Here is a 24,731-nt window from a genome sequence, read left to right on the forward strand (position 1 = left end):
TTTCTTGGTTTAACTGGAAAACCAAGACACAGGAACTGAGAAGAACTACCAAGACGAACCATAGTGATTTATTTACTGCTATTTATTGAATTATCTTTTAAATGGTCAAAAATGGAAAAAATTCAGACACCACTTCAATTTCCCGTGAAATCAGCATGTGTGCATGTTTGACAGCCATTCCATTCCTTTATCTGTTGAATTCCAACACAAGCACACCTTATTCTACCGAATAAACACCTGATCCATGTCTAATTTAAGAAGGAGCCTTATAAACACCACTACTGTGGCCATCACTATCTTCTTACAATGGGCAAAAACAGTGCTATTAGTACCACAAAAGTAATTGGAATCCAAAAATAAGTAGAAAAGCATTCGGAGAGCGCAGACCTGCAGACCTCCGCCAAGGCAGATCAGTCCCCCCACCACCACCACCCATCACCACCAAAATTTTATCATTTGTTCCTTGTACCAGTATCAACATATCCTGAAAATTTCATGAAAATCCGTCCTTTTTGAGTTACCCTGCTAACAGACAAACAGACATCCATCCCCCGCTCCAACTTCTCAACAAAAGGCGACCGTGCTTTTGCAATTCTGGCCCCAACCCTCTGGAATAGTCTTCCCCATCACATCAGATCATCAGATTCTATAGACACCTTCAAGCGACTCTTAAAAACTCACTTTTATAAACAAGCATTTCATTAACTCTCTTCTGTTTACGTCCCAGTGAATTCATGTTACTGACTTGACTTCTTCCCTGGAGTCTCTGTGCTTTATCACCTCACAGGTTTTCCCAGGATCATCACCGGTTTTTCCCTGGATCTTCACAGGTTTTCCTAAGATCATCTCTAGACCTGCTGCTGTGGTCTGGCATCTCTCTACCTTTATCTCTGGACCTGCTGCTGTGGTCCTGCCTCTCTCCACCTTTATCGTCATCACTCACTTATCCATATAATTACGATAGTGTTTATTATACTGTTCCATACATGTTCTAGTTCGGTTATCTGTGCATGTGTCTCCACCTACCTCCCCCCTCTCCACCCTCTCCCCCAGTCTCTCTCTATCTCTATCGCTCTCTCTTTTCTCCTCCTTTACTTTCTCACTTTAACCCCAACTGGCCAAGGCAGACGGCCATCCTTCAGGAGCCTGGGTCTGCTCAAGGTTTCTGCTGTTAAAGGGAAGTTTTTCTTCGCCACTGTCACCAGTCATAAGTGTTTGCTCCTGGAGGATTCTGTTGGGTTTCTGTAAATTGGCTTAAAATTTGATTTGATTTGATTTATCTCCCCTTTATGTGAAGCACTTTTTAACATGTTGTTTTAAAAAGAGCTATATAAATAAAGCTTTACTTACTTACTTACTTACTTACTTACTTACTTACAGACAAACCCTGATGAAAACATAATAACACTAGAAAAGCACTCGGAGAGCGCAGACCTCTGCCAAGGCAGATCAGTGGGCCTCCCCCCATCACCACCAAAATTGTATCATTTGTTCCTTGTGCCAGTATCAACATTTGCTGAAAATTTCATCAAAATCCTTCCATAACTTTTTGAGTTATCTTGCACACAGACAAACAAACCCTAATGAAAACATAACCTCTGCCATTCCTTGGCGGAGGTAACTACTGAAAACTACTGGACTTCTGCTCTGACACTGTTTCCAAACTCTGAGGACTGGTTTTTCTATCATGACAATGCTCCTGGCCTCAGCTTGGTCAATAAAGGTGTGGATGACGGACCACCAGATGAAGACCCGGTTATGTCCAGTCCAATCTCCGGACCTGAACCCACTTTGAAAACTTATGGAGGAAGATGGATGGTCACAAGACATAGAACATTGCTGAATTTCTTGCATTTCTCTGCCAGGGGCTGCATAAAGTCATCCAAGACAAGACACATGAAAGCTGTCATTGAAAATCAGGGTTATTCCACCACATACTGACGTCTGAACTTTTCCCACGTTACAACATTAGTATTGTGTTTAGAAATGAATATGAACTGTTTTTCTTTGCATTATTTGAGATCTGAAAACGCTGCATCTTTTTGTTATTTTGACTATGTGTCGTGTTCTGCAAATACATGCTCTAAATAACAATATTTTTATTTGGAATTTGGGAAAAATGTTGTCAGTAGTTTAGAGAATAAAACAAAAATGTTCATTTTACTCAAACACATACCTATAAATGGTAAAATCAGAGAAAGTGATCATTTTGCAGTGGTCTCTTATTATTTTTCCAGAGCTGTATAAAGTATTATCTGTCATGTTACATTCAGTGGATCTCTTAATTTACTTTTCCTCATTTTCAGGAGCTGTGTCACCTGCACCTACAATGTAAATAATATCTAATTTTAATTTTAATATTTAACTCAATACTGACCTCCTGATGTGGTAAAAGGACAACACATTAACTCTAAATAAATGACATGTCCCAGTGTCATAACAATGTACTTTAGTTGTGACTTTGCATCAGTGATAATTATGGATTAATTTCTCAAACTAAAGATTTAACCCATAAAGACCCAAACATCCACTAATGACCAAAAGTACCAGCTGATCTAAACTGTTTAATACATGTTGATCCACTAATTCTATCAATACATGTAAATAATTGGTGTAAAATACAGTTTGTCATCTTTTCATGGTCATCAGACATGACCCATTTGGATGTTCAGAGGCTCTGTAGTTACCGTGGAAACACCGTCATCTTCTACAGCATTGATTCACCAGTTAAACCCATGGAGTTGGATCAATGGCAGTGGATGGACACACTGGGCTTATGTTCAGTTAATGATGTATTTTACTGTAAAGTCATTTTTTATTCAGCTTTTTCTGTTCTGATATAATAACCTCTGAATTAACTCTGAGCGTTAATGAACATCTACATTAACCCTTTCATGCACAGTGGTCACTCTAGTGGACAGTTATTCTCCAGCTGGTCTCTTATATATTCATGGGTTTTGTTGTTTTAGTTCCATATCAGCCAACACAGTGGACTCTTATGCACCATCCCAAACACTGACATTCATACAATTACCGTAACTTTCCTGTTCTTGATAAACCTGATCTGCAGTAACATATTTGAGTGTAAATCAATTGCTAATTGTTATTAGACTGTAATTAGTAGGGATTTTTTAAACGTTGTTTTTTTGGCATATCTGAGTAAGTAATAACTAGTGTTATCCTCCTGAGACCCAGGAAAGGAAAAGTTTGGGCTTTTTTAAATTGAATAATTGTCTTGGTTTGGAAACAGCATGATGCAACACTTTTTTCAGATAGATTTATGGAATGTCCTTTGCAGTAGACAGCATTTTGTTCTGTTTTTTTTTTTTTTTTCTTTTGTTTAGTTTTGTTTTTTCTATATATGTAATAAAGCTGTCAAACTCTTGTCCCCTACAGAGGACAAAAATGCATCACTGGGTCTCAGGAGGTTCTTGTATGTTCAAATGTGAGGACAGATTAGCAGTATTTAAAAATGTATTTCATAGTTTTCACACAGTATGTCGGTAAATGCATGGTGTCTAGCTGACTGGACATTTTTGTAACCCCATGAAAAATAGGTTCATTAAAAAAATAAAAAATAAAAAAAATAAAAATAATCACATTGTTTTTTTCATACCTAAAGAGGACTAAAAACACTCAGGAAAAAAATCTTGTTTAAGGTTGTCATAATTCATGCATGAAAGGATTAAATATAGGTAATTATTCATTCATTCATTCATTTTCTGAACCCACTTTATCAGGGTCATGGGGGTCACTGGAGCATATCCCAGTTACTTATGTGCGAAGGCAGAGTGCACAGTTCATCGCATATAGAGACAATCACTCTCGCATTCACACCTATAGGTAATTTAGATTGACAGATTAACCTATCAGTGGGAGGAAGCCAGAACACCTGGAGAGAACCCAAGAACAAGTAAACTCCACACATAAGGATGTAATGATTACCGGTATAATGATAAACCGCGGTCAAATTCCAGACGGTTAGTATTACCATTTAAATTCTAATTATCATGAAAACCGTGTTTGATTACCGCACTTTGAAAACTCACGGAACTGCTCATTTCCTGTAGAAGCAGCAGCATTCCAGGCGCGCATGCCAGTTTGCAATGTCTATACCTATGAATAAGAAACTAAAACAACTTAAACTTGATATGGAAAATGGTCCAACAATGGCCATAAGGTGCCATCTTTAATGCACATTTGTATGTTTGATGTTTACATGTTAATATTTGAATGTCTGCCAACAGAAAGTACATTGTGCCTATTATTTTATGGTTTTTTTGTTTTGTTTTTTTTTCTTCAAAATACAACTTGGTTAAATTATTTCAGTGTAAGTACTTTTTGAACATTTTGAGCACAATTTCAACAATACCGCAATAATAATAACTGTAGGAGCTATTTGTCAGTTTATTTTTTTGTTCAAAGTTAATTCATCTTTATTGTTTACTTATTTATTTATTTTTTTTGCTAATTGTTTATTTTTTGTTTAATATTTAGAATATACAGGGTGGGGAAGCAAAATTTACAATGAACATTTAGTTGTTTTTTTTCTCAGCAGGCACTACGTCAATTGTTTTGAAACCAAACATATATTGACGTCATAATCATACCTAACACTATTATTCATACCTTTTCAGAAACTTTTGCCCATATGAGTAATCAGGAAAGCAAACGTCAAAGAGTGTGTGATTTGCTGAATGCACTCGTCACACCAAAGGAGATTTCAAAAATAGTTGGAGTGTCCATAAAGACTGTTTATAATGGAAAGAAGAGAATGACTGTGAGCAAAACTATTACGAAAAAGTCTGGAAGATACTATTAAAGAAGAATGGGAGAAGTTGTCACCCGAATATTTGAGGAACACTTGCGCAAGTTTCAGGAAGCGTGTGAAGGCAGTTATTGAGAAAGAAGGAGGACACATAGAATAAAAACATTTTCTATTATGTCAATTTTCTTGTGGCAAATAAATTCTCATGACTTTCAGTAAGCTAATTGGTCATATACTGTCTTTCAATCCCTGCCTCAAAGTATTGTAAATTTTGCTTCCCCACCCTGTATTTTTTGATTTTTATGGTTATTGTTTTCATTCTTTGGTATTTAGCACCTTTTTGTTTTGTGTTTTCTTATTGGTTTAGACCATGGGCACCTGGGTATAAATAGGGAGCACAAAGTTAGACCAGCATGCACCTGGGTGGGCCTACGTTTTTTTTTTTACCTGAGACACAGATGATCAGACAGTCAGGCAGGATGAGCAGGAGAGACAGCACAAAAGGCCTCAGTTGTTTGCCTGCAAAATCTTGAAAATAAACCACTTGAAAATACATCAGTGGAATAGACATTGTATTTTTGACTGCGTAAACCACAAAACCATGGTGCATTTAGTGGTTGTTTGAGTTATGTTACAGTTTTAAGTTCAGTCACCTTTAAGTTGATTTAATTTTGATGACAAATAGCCGCTACAATAACCGTGATAATTTTGGTCACAATAACCATGATATGAAATGTTCAAATCGTTACATCCCTATCCACACTGAAAGATCCCACCCCCACCCCCATCCCCACGTTGGAATCGAACCCAGGACCTTCCTGCTGTGAGGCACGAGTGCTATCCACTGGAAATGTTGAGATGTTGAATACCTGGTATAAACATCAACATTGACCAACTCTGAAAAATCCCAACAACAAAGTTCAGTGACAAACAGGGTTTTTATTTTGAGAGTCAGAGCTGACTAAGTTTAACATGTGGGGCTTGTTGTCACCTTCAGTAATTTCTGCACATAGTCGAGAAACATTTATCCTCTGGGGGAAAGCAACCGATATATTCCCTTTTCAAATTAAACACATCTACATGTTTCACATCAACACTCAGATTAATAAACACATCGGTGATCGCCACAAACATAAAGTGCTCGTTCTGAAGGGCGGGGCTGCGGTGCCCGTGGAATACTTAATTGTGGAAAAAATTAGCCAATGAGAGGACAACATGGTGAAAGGAGTCAGCCAAGGAGGTCGGATACATTGCGAGGATTCAGGCGAAGTTCTTTTTCAGGAAGTTGATGAGGCCGTTGGTAGAGGAATCATGGGAGCTGACCTCAGAATCGTCCTTGAGCTCAGGTTCGATCTTCTTGGCGAGCTGCTTCCCCAGTTCAACACTATCACACAAAGGAAAACATTAGGAAATTATTTACTAAAAATAACCATAACGGACAGAAATAAGTAACAGCTGTAAATTAATTTGTGAACTTAATTAAAGTAAACCAGGAATTTGATCCAGTATTTTAACATTTAATTTAGTTGCTCAATATGTTACATCTAATTAAAAGTTTGGGAGGTCAGTTCCAAACATAGGCTGGGAAATATATGAAATAAGAAATCAATATTAATACTTTGTCTGGAAAACTCTTCTGAAAAAAATCCAAAATACATGTCAAAGTTTTGCCTGCAGTAACTCATATTGGCCACTTGAGGGCAGGAAAAACAAGTTGTGAACACTATCAACAGTTTAGATTGAAAGGTTGTTTTAAAGGTAGGTTTTCTGTGGTAACCCACAAACCCTGGTAGAGGAGGAGTAAAGCTGTACCATCCTCCAAAAATGGTGATGGGATGTTTGGGAAATATTTTAGATAGTTACAACAATCTTAATTACTATACAATAAGCAAATAAATCACAACCTTCCTAGTTTTAGACAACATAGTTTTGACCATCTTTTCCCAAACACATGGTTGCAGGAGATTTTGATTTCAAGCATTTTAAGGATTTTTTTTTTTACAAAAAACAATAAAGAAAAAAAATTGAGTCAAAATGCACTTACAGTATTGTGCAAAAGTTCTAGACCAACATTAGGTTTGTTGGTTTAGTAAAGCTAACAACCACACATATTCTAAGTCGCTGTATTAAAATACAATCTGGATATATGGGAAGTATGTACAGCAGTAAAAACAAAAACAAAACACTCCTATAAACCAAAGTGGGCGTGCATTCTGGACTTTAAGTGTCATTAAACCTTTAGTTCAGAAAATATAGAGAATAGAAAATACCAGAAAATTATTGCTTTAATTTTCTACCAGGTTTCATTCAGCATATGTCAGATGTTTGGGTTTGTGCTGCTTCTTGTCATGGGGTCAGAGTCACACTAAATAGTGACTTTAAACCTTTACAACCCATTTAGTTCAGTTTTTTGTATGTCTTTTTAAGGCTCGACATATATTTTGTGTATTCTCTTGTACCTGAAGAGAAGAACATGATAAATAAATGTGTATGCTCATTTCAATAAACCTAGAGGTCTGACAGTACTGTATATCTGTAGGATCTGACATGTTTGTACTTTCAGTAACATATACATAAAAACAGGCTATCTAATGGACATCTGGCTGGTTTCAAGAAAATAATATATGATCAATGTACAGAAAAATTTGATCTTATGATTTGAGGGATATTGTGAACTGGGCCACAATGGGTAGACATTTTTTTTAAAAAGTGGGTCCTAAGAAAAAGAAGAATGATAAACACTGTTAAAGAATTAATCCATCAGTGGAGGCTGATTTCAACCACTACAGCCTGCAACACCTGAGGAGGCACTTATTAATGCATTAACAATTTGAAAATCTTGTCCAGAATGACCATTTAGACAACAAATTTACAGAAAAAAATAAGATGAAGCCTCAGTGCACATGTATCAGATCATTCATCTGTAAAGAACATGGTGAGGTATCAATGTACCAAACCAAGTAAGCAAAGGTAAAGACGTAACTGTATGGTTCCAATAGGACTTGAAACTTTATTTAGGTTAGTGTTTCTCAAAAAGTGGGGTGGGCCCCCCCAGGGGGGCACGAAGGCTTGCCAGGGGGGGCATGGGATTATTCCTAGGTGTTTATTTTTCTTCAGGTTAGAACATGTATCAGGTGGAACTAATGTTTTAGCGTTGGAGCACCCTGGACTCATTTTAGGGACATACAACAAACAAATCTACTGCCATGGTGATCTGTCACTAGACTAGTCAAAGAGTTTAGGTTTGGAGAGTGGACAAGGATTGGACTGGAAAAGAAAAATGTGCAATGTTTCTGCTTTTGCACAGTTTGTACAGTTTGCACTTTGATGTTCTGAGATGTGCAACATAAATGGGCTCATTGCAGCCACTGATATTGTTAAAATGTTCATCTTTGTTACCAAAATGTGTTTGTTGTTCTAAAAAAAAAAAAATTACCTTATTGTCATAGTTGTAAGATAATTACACATTTCCTACTTTTATTTTGAAAAATAATATCTCAGGGAGCAGTTTTGTTGAGTTCATTTGTATTGTTCAATCAAAAATCTAAGTTATTTTTAATTTGCACAACAAATTATTCAAGGAAAAGTAAAAAGGATTCTTACGATATTGATGTTTCTTTCAATAAAAGTAACAATTGCACCACAAGTACAATGTTGTTGGGGTTGAGGGGGGCTTGGAGATTTTTCGTGCTCTAAAGGGGGGCCCGACAGAAAAAGACTGAGAACCACTGATTTAGGTGAATCACTTACCCCCACTGATCGTAGCTGTTGATGTTCCACATGACACCCTGAACAAAGATCTTGTGTTCATACATGGCTGAAAAGAAGGAAACATCACATTAGCGAATGGATCTGCAACTACAATCCACCATTCTGACTCCTTTATCACACTGGAGCATAAGACAGGATAGAATGACTGTAAAATGTGACCTCTTCACCCTTAGATTACAAATATACAGTTTTCATTGTCGAAGTCTGATTTTTAAGAATTTGTTCTACAGATATTAGACACTCTTGTAGTTGGATGGTTGATTTGAAATTCCTAACTGTGCTAAGAAAAAAATCTGAAACAGAGAAAGGCAACAGTGCTGAGGAAGTTTGTAAATGTAAACCAATCTGTTAACAGGAATCCATTTTATCATGTTTCCACTCATCAAACTGGAGTCAAATCAGAAAAGTAAGTGAGTTCTAAGGTCTGCAGAGGAGAACAGCAAAGAAGCAGATTTGTAATGTAACGAGTAGAGATCATTTCACACATTTATGATCCTATTTAATATATTTAAATATTTTTTTCAGTTTTAAAACATTAGTTTACTGCCAACCCTTCAGTTTTAACAACAAATTTTTAAGACGGAATATTCACCTCTTTGCCTTGCATCAGCATATGAACTTATTTCCTGTTTGTGTCCTGTCGGCTTTAGATTCTGCAAAAGTAAAAAAAAAAAAAAAAAAAAAAAAAAAAAAAACTGTCCTCACTTACCGACCAGAGCCCCCAGCATGAATGGAGTCAGCTTCTTGAAAACAAAGGAATTGCTTGGCTTGTTTCCTTCGAATACCTAATATAAAAAAATAAAATAAAATTAATGAATAATCCTTTTAAACATTTGAAGAGCTACAGGGCACAGAACTTCAGAATAATAATAATCTGTAGGTTTATTATGATGTTGTGGTAATTAAATGCTTAGTCTTTTCTGATATCCTAATAGTAGTTTCTCTAACGGTGACCCTTAACCTCCACTCTCAACAGCAGCTGGAAGTCATGAACTAGAACACACTTAAAACTAATAAAACCACCAATGAATCAACTCTGTGTATCAACAGACTGCATCGCTCGCTGAATAAAGTTTAAAGCTCAGTGTTTACACATATCTGTATTATCGAATCATCAAGGTTTCGTCTTAAATCTAAAACTCATAGACGATTATTTAAGTTAGTCAAAATGAAACTGTCTTATAATCTTCATGTGCTGCGTCAGCTGATAGTTTACATTATAGCTCTGTTAGCTTAGCTCTGTTTTTAGACTGAAAACAGCCACAGTAAAACCACAAATCATCTCTGTTTTCTGTATGGTTTGTGTTGTCAATAGTTGAACTAAAGATCTGTTTTTTTAATCCTGAAAGTGTCCAGTGGTGAAAATAACGATAGTGCTTCTAGCTTTATTCACTTTCTTTGAGTCTAAAAGTTGCTTCCTAATGGTTCTCATCCAAACTCATCACTTTCTGATGCTTTGGTCGCTGTAGTGTTAGTTTTTCCACTATGGGAGACCAGCAGAGTGACTCACTACTGTCTCTAGTGGTCAATTAAATCCATACGCTCGATCTGTATACTTGCATTAAGGTTAAAGTTTCCCTGTATTCAGTCTCTGCAATTTACTCATGCCAACATACATACAGTACCTCATACCTAAATCATACCTTTTGAGTACATATATGAACAATCAAAAACACTGATGTCAGAGATGCTTATTCCCAGTGCTCTAATAATAATTTTATGTCATTGTTTAAACATTTGAGAGTAGAAATACTATATATAGCCCCTGTAAGCCAAACTAAATATTTATTAAGCAACATTTAACAGTTAAAACTGAACTGATCTGCTTCATGGAGTGATCCTAACAACAGAAAGACCCATCAACACTGAATCTTTTTTGTACAAGCACAGATGTGTGTCATGTCGTTTTATCACCAGGGCCTGTCTACTTGAAATCAGGGAATAAAAGTAAGTAACTAGAAGCACTCGGAGAGCGCAGACCTCCACCAAGGCTGATCAGTGCCCCCCCCGTGGGCCCCCCCACCCCCGATCGCCACCAAAATTTAATCATTTCTTCCTTATCCCATTTCCAACAAACCCTGAAAATTTCATCCAAATCTGTCCATAACTTTTTGAGTTATGTTGCACACTAACGGACAGACAAACAGACAGACAAACAAACAAACAAACAGACAAACAAACCCTGGCAAAAACATAACCTCCTTGGCGGAGGTAATAAAACCGTACTGCTCAAACATGTGTGAAAATATGACACAGAAACACTGAAAAAGACAAGTTGTTACATTATACGACAAACTAAACAATGTCAAACACAAACCCAGTGATGTGTAGCTAAATCAATCATTTGTGAAGTCATTCAGTCATTGCTTTAATATTCCAGTGGCAGATTAACTGTAAACTCTTTACTTTGTGAGGCAGTAGTTTGTCCAGAGCGTCTCCTTTCATGCCGCTGGCCTCCAGTTCTCTGCGAGCCTCATCTGGAGTTTTTCCCTTCATCAAGGCTTCTGTCTGGGCCAGGAAGTTGGCCACAAGGATCTGGAAACACACAAAGTCATCGTGTGTGAGGCCAGAGCTTAAAGAGATTTATACAACACTTGAACTGAACTGCAAAAATGAGGGAGTCATTTAAGGTGTACACAAGACGAAGGTTTCAGTGTTGGATCAACATGAAGTTTAAGCTTCTAAATAAAAGCTCACAAAACCTCCAAAACACAAGGTTTTCCGATTAAAAAGCTCACAATTTAACACAGCAGAGTCAGGAAGAAGCCGAATATGATTTATGCAGCATTTAAGGTTATAAACTCAGATAAAGTTACTTAGAAATCTGAATTAACTTTAAAATAATAGTCACATTTTAATCATCTTTTCTAAATACAACAGTACCCATAAATCTTTGCTGCTGGTTCTATGAAGAAGTGGCAAGTTCGAGACATGAAGCAGAACAATTACGCATGCAAAGATAAATGCCAGCGTAATAGTGAAAATAAACTGTTTCTATCTTTTGTATCGAAGAAGATTGAACATGTCGATGTTGAAAGCAGCCTCTAAACACATAGATTGAGAAACAGAGCCTTCCTCTAAAACAGTGTTTACAGAATCAACCCCTGGACACACTATGGGTTTGTTTGTTTGAGAGTAAGCAGAAGTTTTACCAAAGCGGATATGAAGACACAGAGTGGGCATTACCTTGTGGTGAAGGTTGTCCCTGATTGGATGCTGTGATTGGGCAGGAATGAGGAAGTCAGCAGGAATCATTCGAGTTCCTGTTGAGGCAATAAGACGTGTGTTAACTTTTTACCAACAACATTCTGCTTTATTTGTCTCTACATACAAAATAAGTGGATGTTGTTGTTGGAGGAGCTGTGATCTGGTGGCAGTTGCACATATTTTATGCTTTTTCCATCTATCTAACCTTTTCAGAAGAAGTGGAGATGAAATGTAGCTTCTCTTTTACTTTTTATATTTTTAAATTCCCAAAGGTTTCAGTACTGAGCTGAGTCTCATTGCAGTGTGTGATATGTGTCTTCTTTAGGAAACAAAACTGTGCAGTATTTTTTTGGCTAAAAACTAACTAATAACAGCTGATACTTTTTACAGTGGAAACAAGTTTGAACTGCAGCCTCCAGTGATGAATGTTATTAGACTCTTGAGCTGTTTTATTTTAAGTGTTCCTCCCTCATAATGAAGAAACATGTCACTCAGAGCAACAGTGAGGCTAAGTCAAGTATATACAGACAACAGTGGAGCTCTAAGCCACACCACCAACCTGTATAATAAATCTTACCTTGGTGGATGAGCTGGTAGAAGGCGTGTTGTCCATTGGTCCCAGGCTCACCCCAAACAATTGGTCCAGTGTGGTAGTTAACACGGGTGCCATCTTTGGTGATGTATTTCCCATTGGACTCCATGTCACCCTGTGCATCACACAAACAAAATATGTTTAATACCAACTGGTCAAACTGAAATCGGCCATAGGTGTGAATGCGACAGTGAATGGTTGTTTGTACAGCGGGGGGGGCGTATTTGGACTAATTGTCTATTGAATTATCCTTGTTTGGTACGGTGGTTAGCACCGTCTCCCTGTGTGTCCGTGTGGGTTCTCTCTGGGTACTCCAGCTTCCTCCCATCAACCAAAGACATAATAGTAATAGTAATAATAATAATAATAATAATGGATTGGATTTCAATAGCACTTTTCAAGGCACGTAAAGCACTTTAAATTATTGATCCATTATTCATTGGCTCTCACATTCACACTCTGGTGGTGGTAAACTACATTTGTAGCCACAGCTGCCCTGGGGCAGGCTGACGGAAGCATGACTGCCATTCCGCGCCAAACGGCCAGTTATGCACTTAACAGATTAACTAGTCAATCTGAATCCCCCACACTGTTGGTGTGAATGGTTGTTAGTCTGTATATACCAGCCCTGTGAACTGGTTAAGTGTACCAGGGTGTACCCATTGGTAACTGAAATAGGCTCAGGTACCTCTAAGACCCTCTTGAGGACTAAGCAGTTCAGAAAATGAAGGAATAAATAAAGTATCCTTTATTTTTCTCAATTTAAATATGTCGTAATGTATTTTGGATTTTGATTAGTGTTATCTTTTAACACTTGGAGACCAAGAAAAGCATTTGCATTCTACCACGTTAGGTGTTTTACTTCAATATGATTGTAAATTAACTCCTCTTAAGATATCAAATACAGTGTGGAATTTGTAAGTGCAAAGATATTTCAGGAAATTTTAAAAGGGAAATCTACCATTAAAGAGATCCACTGATAATATATAATGATAATGATCATTTACGGTGGTTCCTAATCTGACACAGCCAAGTGCAGCTTGAATAATGTTTGTCATATGGGATCACCTCTATGACACCAGGCTGATCTCTCTGTAAATACATGTGCAGTTTGTTCATTCTGCAGATACATTTCCCACAGTGTGTCTTTGAACAGATGGTCTCTCTCTCTGCCAGACTGACCTGTTGGAAGTATGCAGCGAAACGGTGCATGTACTGATCGTAGGGCAGCATGGCGTGAGTCTCTGCCTGGAAGAAGTTGACGTACCAGACTCCCAGAATGGCCAGCAGAACCGGTACATTCTGGTCCAGAGGAGCAGTGCGGAAATGGTTGTCCTGGTGAGGAGAGGAAACAGTGTGGGTTTATGTCAATGACAATACACAGACTAAGTGTTACTAAACAAAGTGAAAAACTACCGTGTGTGATTTTTGTAACTGATACAAAGCAAGAGCTGTTGCAACATCCAAGTATGAAACTAAACCAGTTACATAAAATACAAATGAATGTAAATAGTCTTAAGTAAGAGGTGTTTAATAAGTGAAATCTACAGTACTTTATCTTGTCTGGCAAACATGAAGCAACATGTCCTGAGCCAACAGTCACATACCTGCAGATAAAACACTATAAATAAAAGGACAAAGAAGAAAAAAAAAAGAATCTGTGCTTACCATCCAGTGAGCTCCAGCAAGAAGCTGCTCAAAATTGTCAAACCCTGAAAGACACAGAACATGCATATGCATTTTAATACATAGAAGAATAAAAAAAGGCCTGAAAAAAAGGGTTTGAAGCACAAAAAGCTGAGCAGAGAATGAACAATCTTAAAATAAAAGAATCAAAAGACTAATACAGTTAGCATTTGGTAGAAAGCAATATTTGTTTGTGAGACAAGTGAAAATTCATCATGCAATTAACTCATGCCACTGTTGGTTTAACAGATCATTCATTATTATTATTATTATTATTATTATTATTATTATTATTATTAGTAGTAGTAGTAGTAGTAGTAGTAGTAGTAGTAGTAGTAGTAGTAGTAGTATTAATAATAATAATAATAATAATAATAATAATAATGATAATAATAATGATAATAATAATAATAAACTTTTTCTTTTGCACGAACAATTCCACTAAAGCTGCAACAAAGGTTGGGTAGTGGATTTTTCATGTGTCACCTTTAACTTCATTAATATATGGACTTCCATAAGTATCTTTGGTTCCATGCTTTATTAGCATTTATAAATAAACAAAAGATGCTGATTTCAGAGGAAAATCTTGAATATTGACTCTTTTCTGGAATTATTTAAATGAGCAGATAATCCTAATCAATATACCTATAATCCATACCCAGCCCTAGAGTGGAAAAAGGCAAACGTACCTATATGCAGAGCAATGGACAGACCAATGGCTGACCACAGAGAGTAACGGCCTCCAACCCACTGAGAACAGGCAAACATGACATCAGAGGGTCAGTCAACCAATCAGAGCTAACGCTAACATAAATATGCATATTTATTCTATGCATATGTTAATATGTATGTTAATAAAAAAGAGCAGAGGTCCCTTTGGCTTTAAAAGATTACAGGACTTTTAAAAGAAAAAAGTGTTTTGCTTTCATTTGTGAAATGTCAAAAATGTTTAAAAAACACAATTGTGAGAGTTAACAACAAACATTTAAAAGATTCATACTTTTACATGAATGCTTTGATTTTAAACATTCCTCTGTGACCGTCAGTTTATTCAGATTAAAGACGTCACAGAACAGCCAATTCGAGCAGTTCACACCAAAAACTCAACAAATGCCCTTTAAAGCCACACAACATGTGAACATCACACTCAACAACAAACATAAGACTTACATCCCAGAACTCAAACATGTTCGCTGTGTCGATGCCAAAATCCTTCACTTTGGCCTGCAGAAGAAACAGATAAATAAATCTGATTGTGCTGACTTTGTTTTAAAGTCTTTTTTGCTACAAAAAATAAAGCATACAACATATTTATCAGACAACACAATGCGACAGGCTCTTCCTCTCTTTGTAACACTAACAATAATCTAACCAATCATGTAGACTTGTGTTTAGACACTGTGCATGTAAACACAGCGTGGAGGTCGCTTATAGACACTCACTGCGTTGGTAGAAAGCGCCACAAAATGCTTGGCGACAGCAGATTTCTGTGAAAGACATGAGAAAGAGATCAGATGAACATGATTCAACAGTATTGAGGCAGTAAGTGAGCAACTAATATATATTTAACTCTGGAAAAAAGCATAGTATCTATCACAACAGGTTCATAGACTACACATTTGCGTGGGCAGGCTGTTGGAAAACACAATCATCTACTTCCATCTGTAGGCAGTAATCCAATCGTCTTCAAGGAAACAAGCTCACTCACATCATTGGCTGTCTGGAGGAACCAGTCCTTAGCAGACTCAGCGTTGGTGATGGTCTCCTGAGTCGTGAACGTCTGAAAAAGATCAGCGAGAACAAACTCAGCTACCAAAATCCACTGATCTCATTTAACACACATGTAGTTTAATTATACCAGCAAGATCGTCTGTCTTACACATCAATAATGGCACCAATTCCTTTTACTATGTATGTCACAGTGTATTGCAAATTACAGACTTTAGTTTTCAGATTTTTTTTTTTTTATTCAGTGAGTAAAGATTCTACACTTGCATTAATCCCATTAGAAGGTCATATAATGTTGTTAAAGTAGCAGGTATCATCATGTCTTTGGTTTGGAAAAAATAAAAAAATAAAAACCAGATCAGGTGCAAACAGCCACATAGCAGGTATTCTAATATACACACCCAAGTAAATGCACAAAGTCACAGTAAATGTGATATAAAACCAGGTTTGACTCCTGCATGTAATACAGAGGATTCCATTTTTGTTTCCTTTTTTTCTGGTTTCATCATTGTTTTTAACTATAGGGACCAAAATTACTTAGTTAACTTTAGGGTGAGGGTTTAAATATCATATTTGAGGTCAATTATAACATTTGACCACATTAACTATGTGTTAGAAAGCCTTTCAGGGAGCAAATATCATATGATAAAAGCCATAATAATAGTGCTTCAAGCTCTATACAACACCAAGTACAGTTGGTTATAGATGCACAATTGTAAACAGCATCTATAAAAACACATTTACACAGGATGCAGTAATGTTCAGGTGGGGTACATGGTAGAGGACATGGATAAATATGGTAAAGTAATTCCTTATGGAGACTCACTACTGTTTTTTTTTTTTTTTTCCCAGTTTGACTTTGTCCCCCCAGTGCCGCTGTATGCTACATATATCAAAGTTCAACAGCAAGAGAATAAACACAACAGTTAGCGGCTCATCGATCCACTCCTTAGCTCTCTGAATGTACTTTGCCTGACAGTGTATTGTGCATATTTGTGCATGTGTGTTTCCTTCACCTTAGAGGCGATGATGAAGAGCGTGGTCTCTGCATTAAGCTGAGCGAGGGTCTTGGCCATGTGAGTCCCATCGATGTTGGAGACAAACCAAACGTTGGGTCCGCCAGCAGAGTATGGCTTCAGAGCCTCTGTTACCATCAGTGGTCCCTGAAGGCAACACAGAAATAGTGAGTTATGACGTTCCCATGTTTTAACTAGAAAAGTACTCGGCGAGTACAGACGTCCGCAAAGGCAGATCAGCCCCCCCACCCCCCATCACCACCAAAATGTAATCATTTGTTCCTTGTGCCAGTATACAGTTACACTTGGCGGAGGTAATAAAAAGCTCAGTCAGGCTCTTTGCAAATGTCTCTGCTCCATGTAATGAAATCTTTAACGCAGAGACTAAACTGGTTGTTTCACCTCAAACACCAGTAACTCCACAGTACAAAGAGATGTGAATTAACTTAAACTACTCAAGTATTACTGTATTAAATGAAATGAAATGAAATTAAGTATTTCAAGTAGTGAGTATTAACAGCAATTATGTATATGTGTGGACTGGGATGTCAGTTACAGAAATCCAAGTTAAACATCCTCCTATAAAAGTAAAGAAAATGATCAACAAAGCTTCGATTTCAGTCACATGATCACCCTTTTAACGCTAACCATCATCCAGTTTCTGTAACAAACTAAATCAGTAGTTCCCAACCTTTTTTGGCTCATGACCCGATTTTAACATCACAAATTTCTGGCAATCCCAGACATTCAAAACGGAGACATTTTTTTGGCTGAAATTAATTGTTTTTGATCATGTAATAGTTTGCTATACTATGTTGCAAATAAACATTAATTTTAGACAACATTTAGTCTATATAATGTATATTATTATGGACGGAGGCAGAAAAGCCTGGTGTAGATTACTGCACAAAGTGAGAATTTGATTTTCCTTGGTCGGGATATGTACAGTCACTCCAGTTTGGATTTACAAGGCTGACAATTAATACTGAACAAACAATAACTCAAACTATGAATTATGAAAGAGCTGCAGCAACTGAAACCGACCACAATGAACATTTGAAAGATAAACAGTACCACAGTGCTTCAGTTTCAGCTTCACAGTTTGTCATGTCTTTTATGGACTGGGATTATCTCCCTCACCTCATCATATATTCTTTATTACTGTTTTTCTTTATATTTTTATCAATTACTAGAAATTTCAGGCGACCCCATTTAAATTCCAGGTGACCCCAACGTTGAAAAACACTGAACTAAAGGTTAGTTGCATGCAGATTAAATTACTCCCAGAGGCTGTTTTTTTTTTTTTTTTTTTTTTTTTTTTTTTTAAATATGACATCCTTCTGCTGTGACTCACAGCTCAAAGGTCTCCTGCTGCATTAATAAAACTACACACAGATCTGTATGTCTTCAGCCTGGGGACAAATACTACAACTGCTTGAATCCCAGTTCTCTAATTTAGTTACACATTTATGACTCATGACGCTCTGTGCTGTGGTTTGTAAACTCTGAAAGCTTCATGTTCATGTTAAGCGTAACAGGGTGTTTCTTGATGTTTTGACATGAAGTTTCATTGCTATTAGAGTTCCTGTGGCCGACTATATCTTTTCATGTTTTAGATGAAGCAGAGTGAAAAACCTACAGAGTTAAAACTAAATTGCCAGAGAAAAGATATTACTCTTCATCAAACACAATGACGTGTAATCTAGCCTTTGAAACAAAAAAGAGCCTTAATTATCATGTGTGACTCTCAACTTTAAATAAGTGTAACTCCTTATAAAATACATTTATTGAAGACAAATTTACAGCTGAAGACTGTTTACTCATCATATTTCTTTGATTTTGCTGAATTATATAGGTTCTCTTTTTGATTTTATAATTATTGACTTGCTTTATTTGTTCCTCCTGTTGGTTTGGATGTGTTTTTACATAACCCTTTTCTGAATCTGCTCAGACTAGAAATGATCAGAAGACACTGAGGGCAGCTGATAACACAGGAGAGATAAACAAAGCAGGAAATCTGAGGCCTTTGGCAGGGAGGACACATACCAGGTCAGAGCCTCCGATGCCGATGTTCACAACGTCAGTGATGGATTTTCCACTGAAGCCCTTCCACTCGCCGCTGCGTACTTTCTGCAAGCAGCACAAAGTAAAAGGTTTTGTTTCTGGCAGCAATAATGTCGAGCAAAAATATGTAGCATGTTGCTTAAACCACAAACACAGTACATACATGACAGAAAGCCTTCATCTTCTCCAACACCCGGTTGACCTCTGGCATCACATCTTTACCGTCAACATGGATGGGCGTGTTGGAGCGGTTCCGCAAGGCGATGTGGAGCACAGCACGACCCTGGAACACATAAAACACATGAGCAAACCTACAAACACATATACATATGGTGTCAGGTGTAAACAGATATATCCAAAAAACACAAAGCCATGCAAGAAGCAGTTCAATCTGTTTTCTTAAATGCTCAATCATACAATGAAAGGATGACCTGATATGTTGAATGCCTGAATTTGCATTTGTAAACACTGATAATGGTACAAAATAACAGACATTACAACGTTTATTTGAATTTTTCTTCCATAATAAATGAAATATTAGTTTTCAGACATAATCAATTTTTAGGCACATTTTACTATAGATGATTGACTCATTAATGAAATAATTAATACACAAATTAGAAATCTCAGTCTCAACCAATGCTATAGTCGGTATTGCAGTATATCTGCTCCATAAATCAACGTGCAATGTCACTGAGCATGGTGTTATGCAACACATTGCCTCATGACCAGTGATTGTGTGAGTGGAAGGGGGAGGTTCCCTGCATGACTTGGCAGGACACACACAGGCATCAGTGAACTGGAGACTTAATCTGCTCTGTCACTGTGAGGCCAGCTTTTGTCTTGAGTCTGCACCTCCTGCATGCTTCACTGCTCTGTGTTCACACATCTTTGTTGTTCTGTTTCTACCAGTCCTAAAACATAACCATATTTTCTCCGTGCTATAATTTTAGAATGAACACACTAAGGTTACTGAAGGGCTTAGGGGCTGTGATGGTTTTTTGTGTTATTTGACTAAAACTCTGGACTTTTCATAATTAAGCATAAATACGGACCTTCATTGGTATAACATTCATAAAAAAAAAAAAAAACACAACAAGGGAATGCAAAACCTGCATATTGATTGGATGTTTCCATTCCAATTTTGTCATTAAGTCAAACTCCATTTTTTTCTCCGTTTCAGAAAAGTGTTTCAACTCAGAGCATGAGAAAAATGTCAGAAATCTTAGGTGCTGTGCCTTATAATTGTAATAATGGTCTAACAGTTCTGGCATGGATCCAAAATAAAGACTCATGTGATCGACCATCAGCTGAAATCAGTAAAATACAAACTCATTCCTTAAGGCTTTAGAAAAGTAGGGAAATAAAGGAAGGGAAAGGCTGATGTTTAGGGGTTTGTTTTTATTTTGTTACATGTCTGTTTGTGTCAATTATCAATTGCAGGCACTAAAAGTACCAGACACTGTCCTCTACTATAAACACATTACAGCCCTGGTTGAATTTCTTTTCCATTTCACAGCCATGTGATTAGACATTTAATAGTTCTCTTCAGGTAGCGGTTGTTACCTCAGTGAAGTTGATTTTTTCCCCAGAGAACATCTTCTCTCTGGCCTCCTCCACTCCCCTCGACTTTGCCTGTTAAACACAAAAGTGCAGTTAATACAAACACAATGGCTCATTCAGAATGTGTGCATGATATCTGTCCCTCCAGCTCATATCTCAACTTTCCGCCCTGAAACATGAAACAATGGGTGCCTTACTGTGTGCAACAGTATCCAGTATGTGCTGACCATGTCTGTTCTTTAGCAATCCTTCCTTGTAGTAAAAGGAGGAAATACTGTTCTTTGTGTGAACATGCGTTTGCTACATTGCCATATTACCAAAGATGTTAACATGCGTCAGTCAGTGATGGAGTTGAGATAAATCTTTCTTTTTCCAGATTTAGTGTTAAAAAACAAAAAGGACAAAGGATCAGGCCTCACCTGACCATGCCTTTGCAGTAAACTAACAGCATTGTTTACAAGTGCCACGTCTAATTAACATCTGGCAGGATGACAGTCATGAGCTCACGTGGAGAGATTGGATTTAAGAGAGCCTCAAGCCTTTTACCATTAACAGAGGGGCTTAAAGTTTATTACAGGTGACAGCTATAGCTTCAGCTGCCCAGGTTGTGTGTATACCTGCACTGTGTGTGTAACACAGAAAAAAATGAATTTTGACTTTTTTCTTTAATTTTTTTTTTTTTTAAATTAGTCAAAATGATTTTACAACTATCAAAGAGTTGCTAATTATTTTCTTAGTTGACAAGTAATTGATTAATTATTGCAAATTGAGACTTTAAGACATTATATATGTTATTTCACATCTATTGAGGAAAGTCACAGAAATATCTGTACAAGAACTAAATATCTTTTCTATTATAACATATTTCAGAGACTGAAGTGAACAAAACTTTATAAAAGTAACATTAACTTTATTATCCAAGTAATTGCTGAGACCTGTGTGGATATTAACTTTTTAAAGACCTGCAGAAATACTGTTGCAGATATAAGAACATGTGTTACCATGGCCACCAGCATGGACATGACATCCTCATTAATGAGATTCTTGGAGTAGTCCAGCAGGATGTCTCCATCATCTGTCTGTAGGGTCGTGCTGCCAATTAGAAACACAATTAGCACAGAAAGACACACAGCTAACACAGATTTTATTTAATTACAATGTACCACTTTGTACTTTGAATGGGTGCAACATTATACATCACTGAGCATTTGGATCTAAAACTATTGTTCAGTGCAATTATGTATTTTAATCATTAATCAAATAAAACTAACACTATAGTCGCTTGAAACTGATTTATGACTAAAATATTTCTACTTTTTTGTGTAAATTTTGGAGACTCTACTACAACACTTGTTCAACAGAAAATCAAACGTTTTAACTGGTAGATTGATTATTTTTTTCAGTTATTTGTCAAGCAGGGATACCAAATGTATCCATTCTTTTATTTAACATTGAACTGATGTTGAATCAACAAAATAAAGATATCTGAAGGTATCGCTTTGTTTTTTCTTTTAGTTGACAACCGATCTCAATGAACCGTTTGCTGCGGCTCTGTATTAAACTGATGAGGTCTTTGGCAACAAGTATTTACACATGTAAAAGTGTAATTCATGTTATTTTAGCTACATAAGGATGTCATCCGATGTGGAACAAGGTGCTTTTCTCCGGTGCTCAGTGTTGTCTTTGAGGATGTGCCTCCTCGCACGTAGCCACCATGAATGAACCACAAACACAGGAAACGCATCAGCCTCCAGCCAGCACATGTGCAATAAAACCTACTTGTTACGCATTTATTATTATTAATGTGAAACAAATTCAAGATGATGATGCTGTCAAAATGAGGTAAGTGTTAATGTGCGGTTGTAAAGCTCGGCAATTTGTAACGTTTTTGTCAGAAAACGACCCAAAACCCTGGTACCCCCCGGCATCCATTATCGGACAGGTCCCTGCGGCTCTCAGTTAGCATGGTAGCATTTAATACTACTCATGCATGGGAAGTTCAACAAGTTTCATCTAGTGTTATTTAACATTAGCTTAATATAGCGATTCTTAAAGATAGAGTACATAACAAATATTTTTTTTAATAAAGCGACGGGTCCGTACAGTTACTGTCAGACCCTTAAACTGATAAAACTGATAGTGAACAAGGAAATGCAGGAGATAAAATCCTGGTATTGAAGCAGTTTCAACTCTGTCCGCTTAAGGATTTAAGAACTCCCTTCATAAAATGTTAGCTAGCATTAGCTGCATTAAAGTGTAGTCAACAGACTCAATATACGTAAGAATAAACAAAAGCAAATGTTGATGTGTTAATCGCGATAGTTATGTTAATAAATGAGTCCAATTAAAACGCCACAGGGTCACTTCGCCAGGGCTACATTAGCACTGCTGTCCGATAATGGATCTTATGACATTAGCATGCGAGCTAGCATTAGCTAGCTTATCTAACTCACTGTCAAAATCAGGCCTGTCATCCGTTTTAAATATTTCTAGGCAGTAAGCGGTAGATTAAGGAGACGAGTTAAAGCAGGTGTGAAACTACTGGTTGTGTTTGGGAATGTATAGTGGAACCGTATTAATGTGAAACTGTGACCTTGTGGGTTAACTCGTAATGGCAGAGGAGGAATATTCACAGATGGAGATGGCCACCTGTGGAAGAGGATGCGCAGCGAATACAACACAATTCGGTTAAAACGAATAAATGAGATAAAACAGGCTGTGTTACTTGGATTAAATGTCTGCAGGGGTCTGTTTGGAAGGCCGAGTCACGTCGGTGCTGAAGGTGCAGCTCCGTCTGCATCACGCCCACCTCCTCCCATCCCCTCCTCAGGAACACCGTGTCCGCTTTCAACCCCTGCATTTCATCCACATCCTCACCTAAATTTGCTGAATCTGTCCTGGTCGGCGTCAAACATCTGCCTCATGTTGAGGCTCCCGGCGTTGGCTTTGTACCATTGCTCCAGCTTGATGTAGTTGGGGTCGTTGGTCAGGGCCATGGCGGCGGTGGCAGTGGCGGCTCGGCGGTGATACTAGCGGCGGTCCCCGTGTTTCACTCCGACCTGTCTGGGGGAACTGGTCTCCTTGTGGTGTTCAGGAGGAGATGTGCAGAGAGCAGGCTGGTGGTGGTGGTGGTGGTGGTGCTGTAGATCCGGCAGAGGGACGGGACATGGGTAGAACAGTCTGCGCCAATCATCTGAGGCCCCGCCCCATACATAGGCCCCGCCCATATACGACATGGACCACTTGAATGTGTGTGGACACCCTGCTCATCATTAAAAAAAAAATACACTAAAACACACCCAAATTTTAAAATCTTCCAAATGGAATTTAAAAATTATATTAAATCTTAAGAATTTATTCACAATAAAAACAGCTCTAACACCCTGGCTATTTAGGAACAATTATTTAATATTGACTGAACTCTCTGTTGTATTTATTTATTTATATTTGTTAGATCTGTTATTTTTATTTATTTATTTACCTTTTTATACTAGTATTTGTATATTATGCTTTGTATCTTTCATTATTTTCTTAAACTTATATGTTCAAATGCTTTTTCCCTTTTGACATCTTGTTGTTTGTTCAATTTTTGTACTGTGCACTTAAATGTTTTCAATAAAGTTGGGGGAAAAAATTACACAACAAAGCTAACATTCTTTTCATTTCTGGTCCAAAATTGAAAAATACATCATATCTAAAAGTAATAATAAGATAACGTTAACATCCAAAAAATGTAATTACATATTTTAAACATGATATTCACAATTTAGAATTTGTTGTAAATTTGTTCATCTTATTTGGAAATTTTCATATACATAAAATAAATATACTAAAACACACCCAAATTTTAAAATCTTCCTATTGGAATTTGAAAATTATATTAAATCTTTAGAATTTATTCAAAATTAAAAAAAAAAAAAAAAGCTCTAACACCCTGGCTATTTATAAACAATTATTTAATATTGACTGAACTCTCTGTTGTATTTATTTATTTATATTTGTTAGATCTGTTATTTTTATTTATTTATTTACTTTTTTATACTATTATTTGTATATTATGCTTTGTATCTCTCAATATTTTCTTAAACTTATATGTTCAAATGCTTTTTCCCTTTTGACATCTTGTTGCTTGTTCAAATTTTTGTACTGTACACTTAAATGTTTTCAATAAAGTTGGTAAAAAAATTGAAAAAAAAAACCACCTTGCTCGTCATATCACACTAAAAATACAGGGGAAATGTCTGCATTCGACCCCTGCTGAAGTAAAGACAAACTTAAGTGAAGATTTTTTTTATCACAACATAAAATAATAATAATCATAATATAATCATAATAA

The 24,731-nt window shown here is 36.9% G+C and overlaps 1 protein-coding gene across 1 annotated transcript; it reads right to left on the bottom strand.

The window, feature by feature from the left end:
- Window positions 1–5,687: 5,687 nt before the first annotated feature.
- Window positions 5,688–23,539, bottom strand: gpia (glucose-6-phosphate isomerase a). Its single transcript, XM_030136382.1, has 18 exons — window positions 23,273–23,539; window positions 21,397–21,487; window positions 20,399–20,467; window positions 18,996–19,115; window positions 18,815–18,898; window positions 16,769–16,915; window positions 15,733–15,804; window positions 15,467–15,511; window positions 15,195–15,248; window positions 14,714–14,774; window positions 14,007–14,050; window positions 13,521–13,673; window positions 12,324–12,453; window positions 11,726–11,802; window positions 10,946–11,074; window positions 9,249–9,324; window positions 8,519–8,585; window positions 5,688–6,152 (listed from the first exon to the last, which is right to left on the bottom strand). Exons 1-18 carry the CDS (start codon window positions 23,389–23,391, stop codon window positions 6,029–6,031), a joined length of 1,662 nt encoding a protein of 553 aa, XP_029992242.1. The 5' UTR covers window positions 23,392–23,539; the 3' UTR covers window positions 5,688–6,028.
- Between the last annotated feature and the right edge of the window lie 1,192 nt (window positions 23,540–24,731).

This window comes from Sphaeramia orbicularis, chromosome 6, assembly GCF_902148855.1.
Source record: "Sphaeramia orbicularis chromosome 6, fSphaOr1.1, whole genome shotgun sequence".
Lineage (NCBI taxonomy): Eukaryota > Metazoa > Chordata > Actinopteri > Kurtiformes > Apogonidae > Sphaeramia > Sphaeramia orbicularis.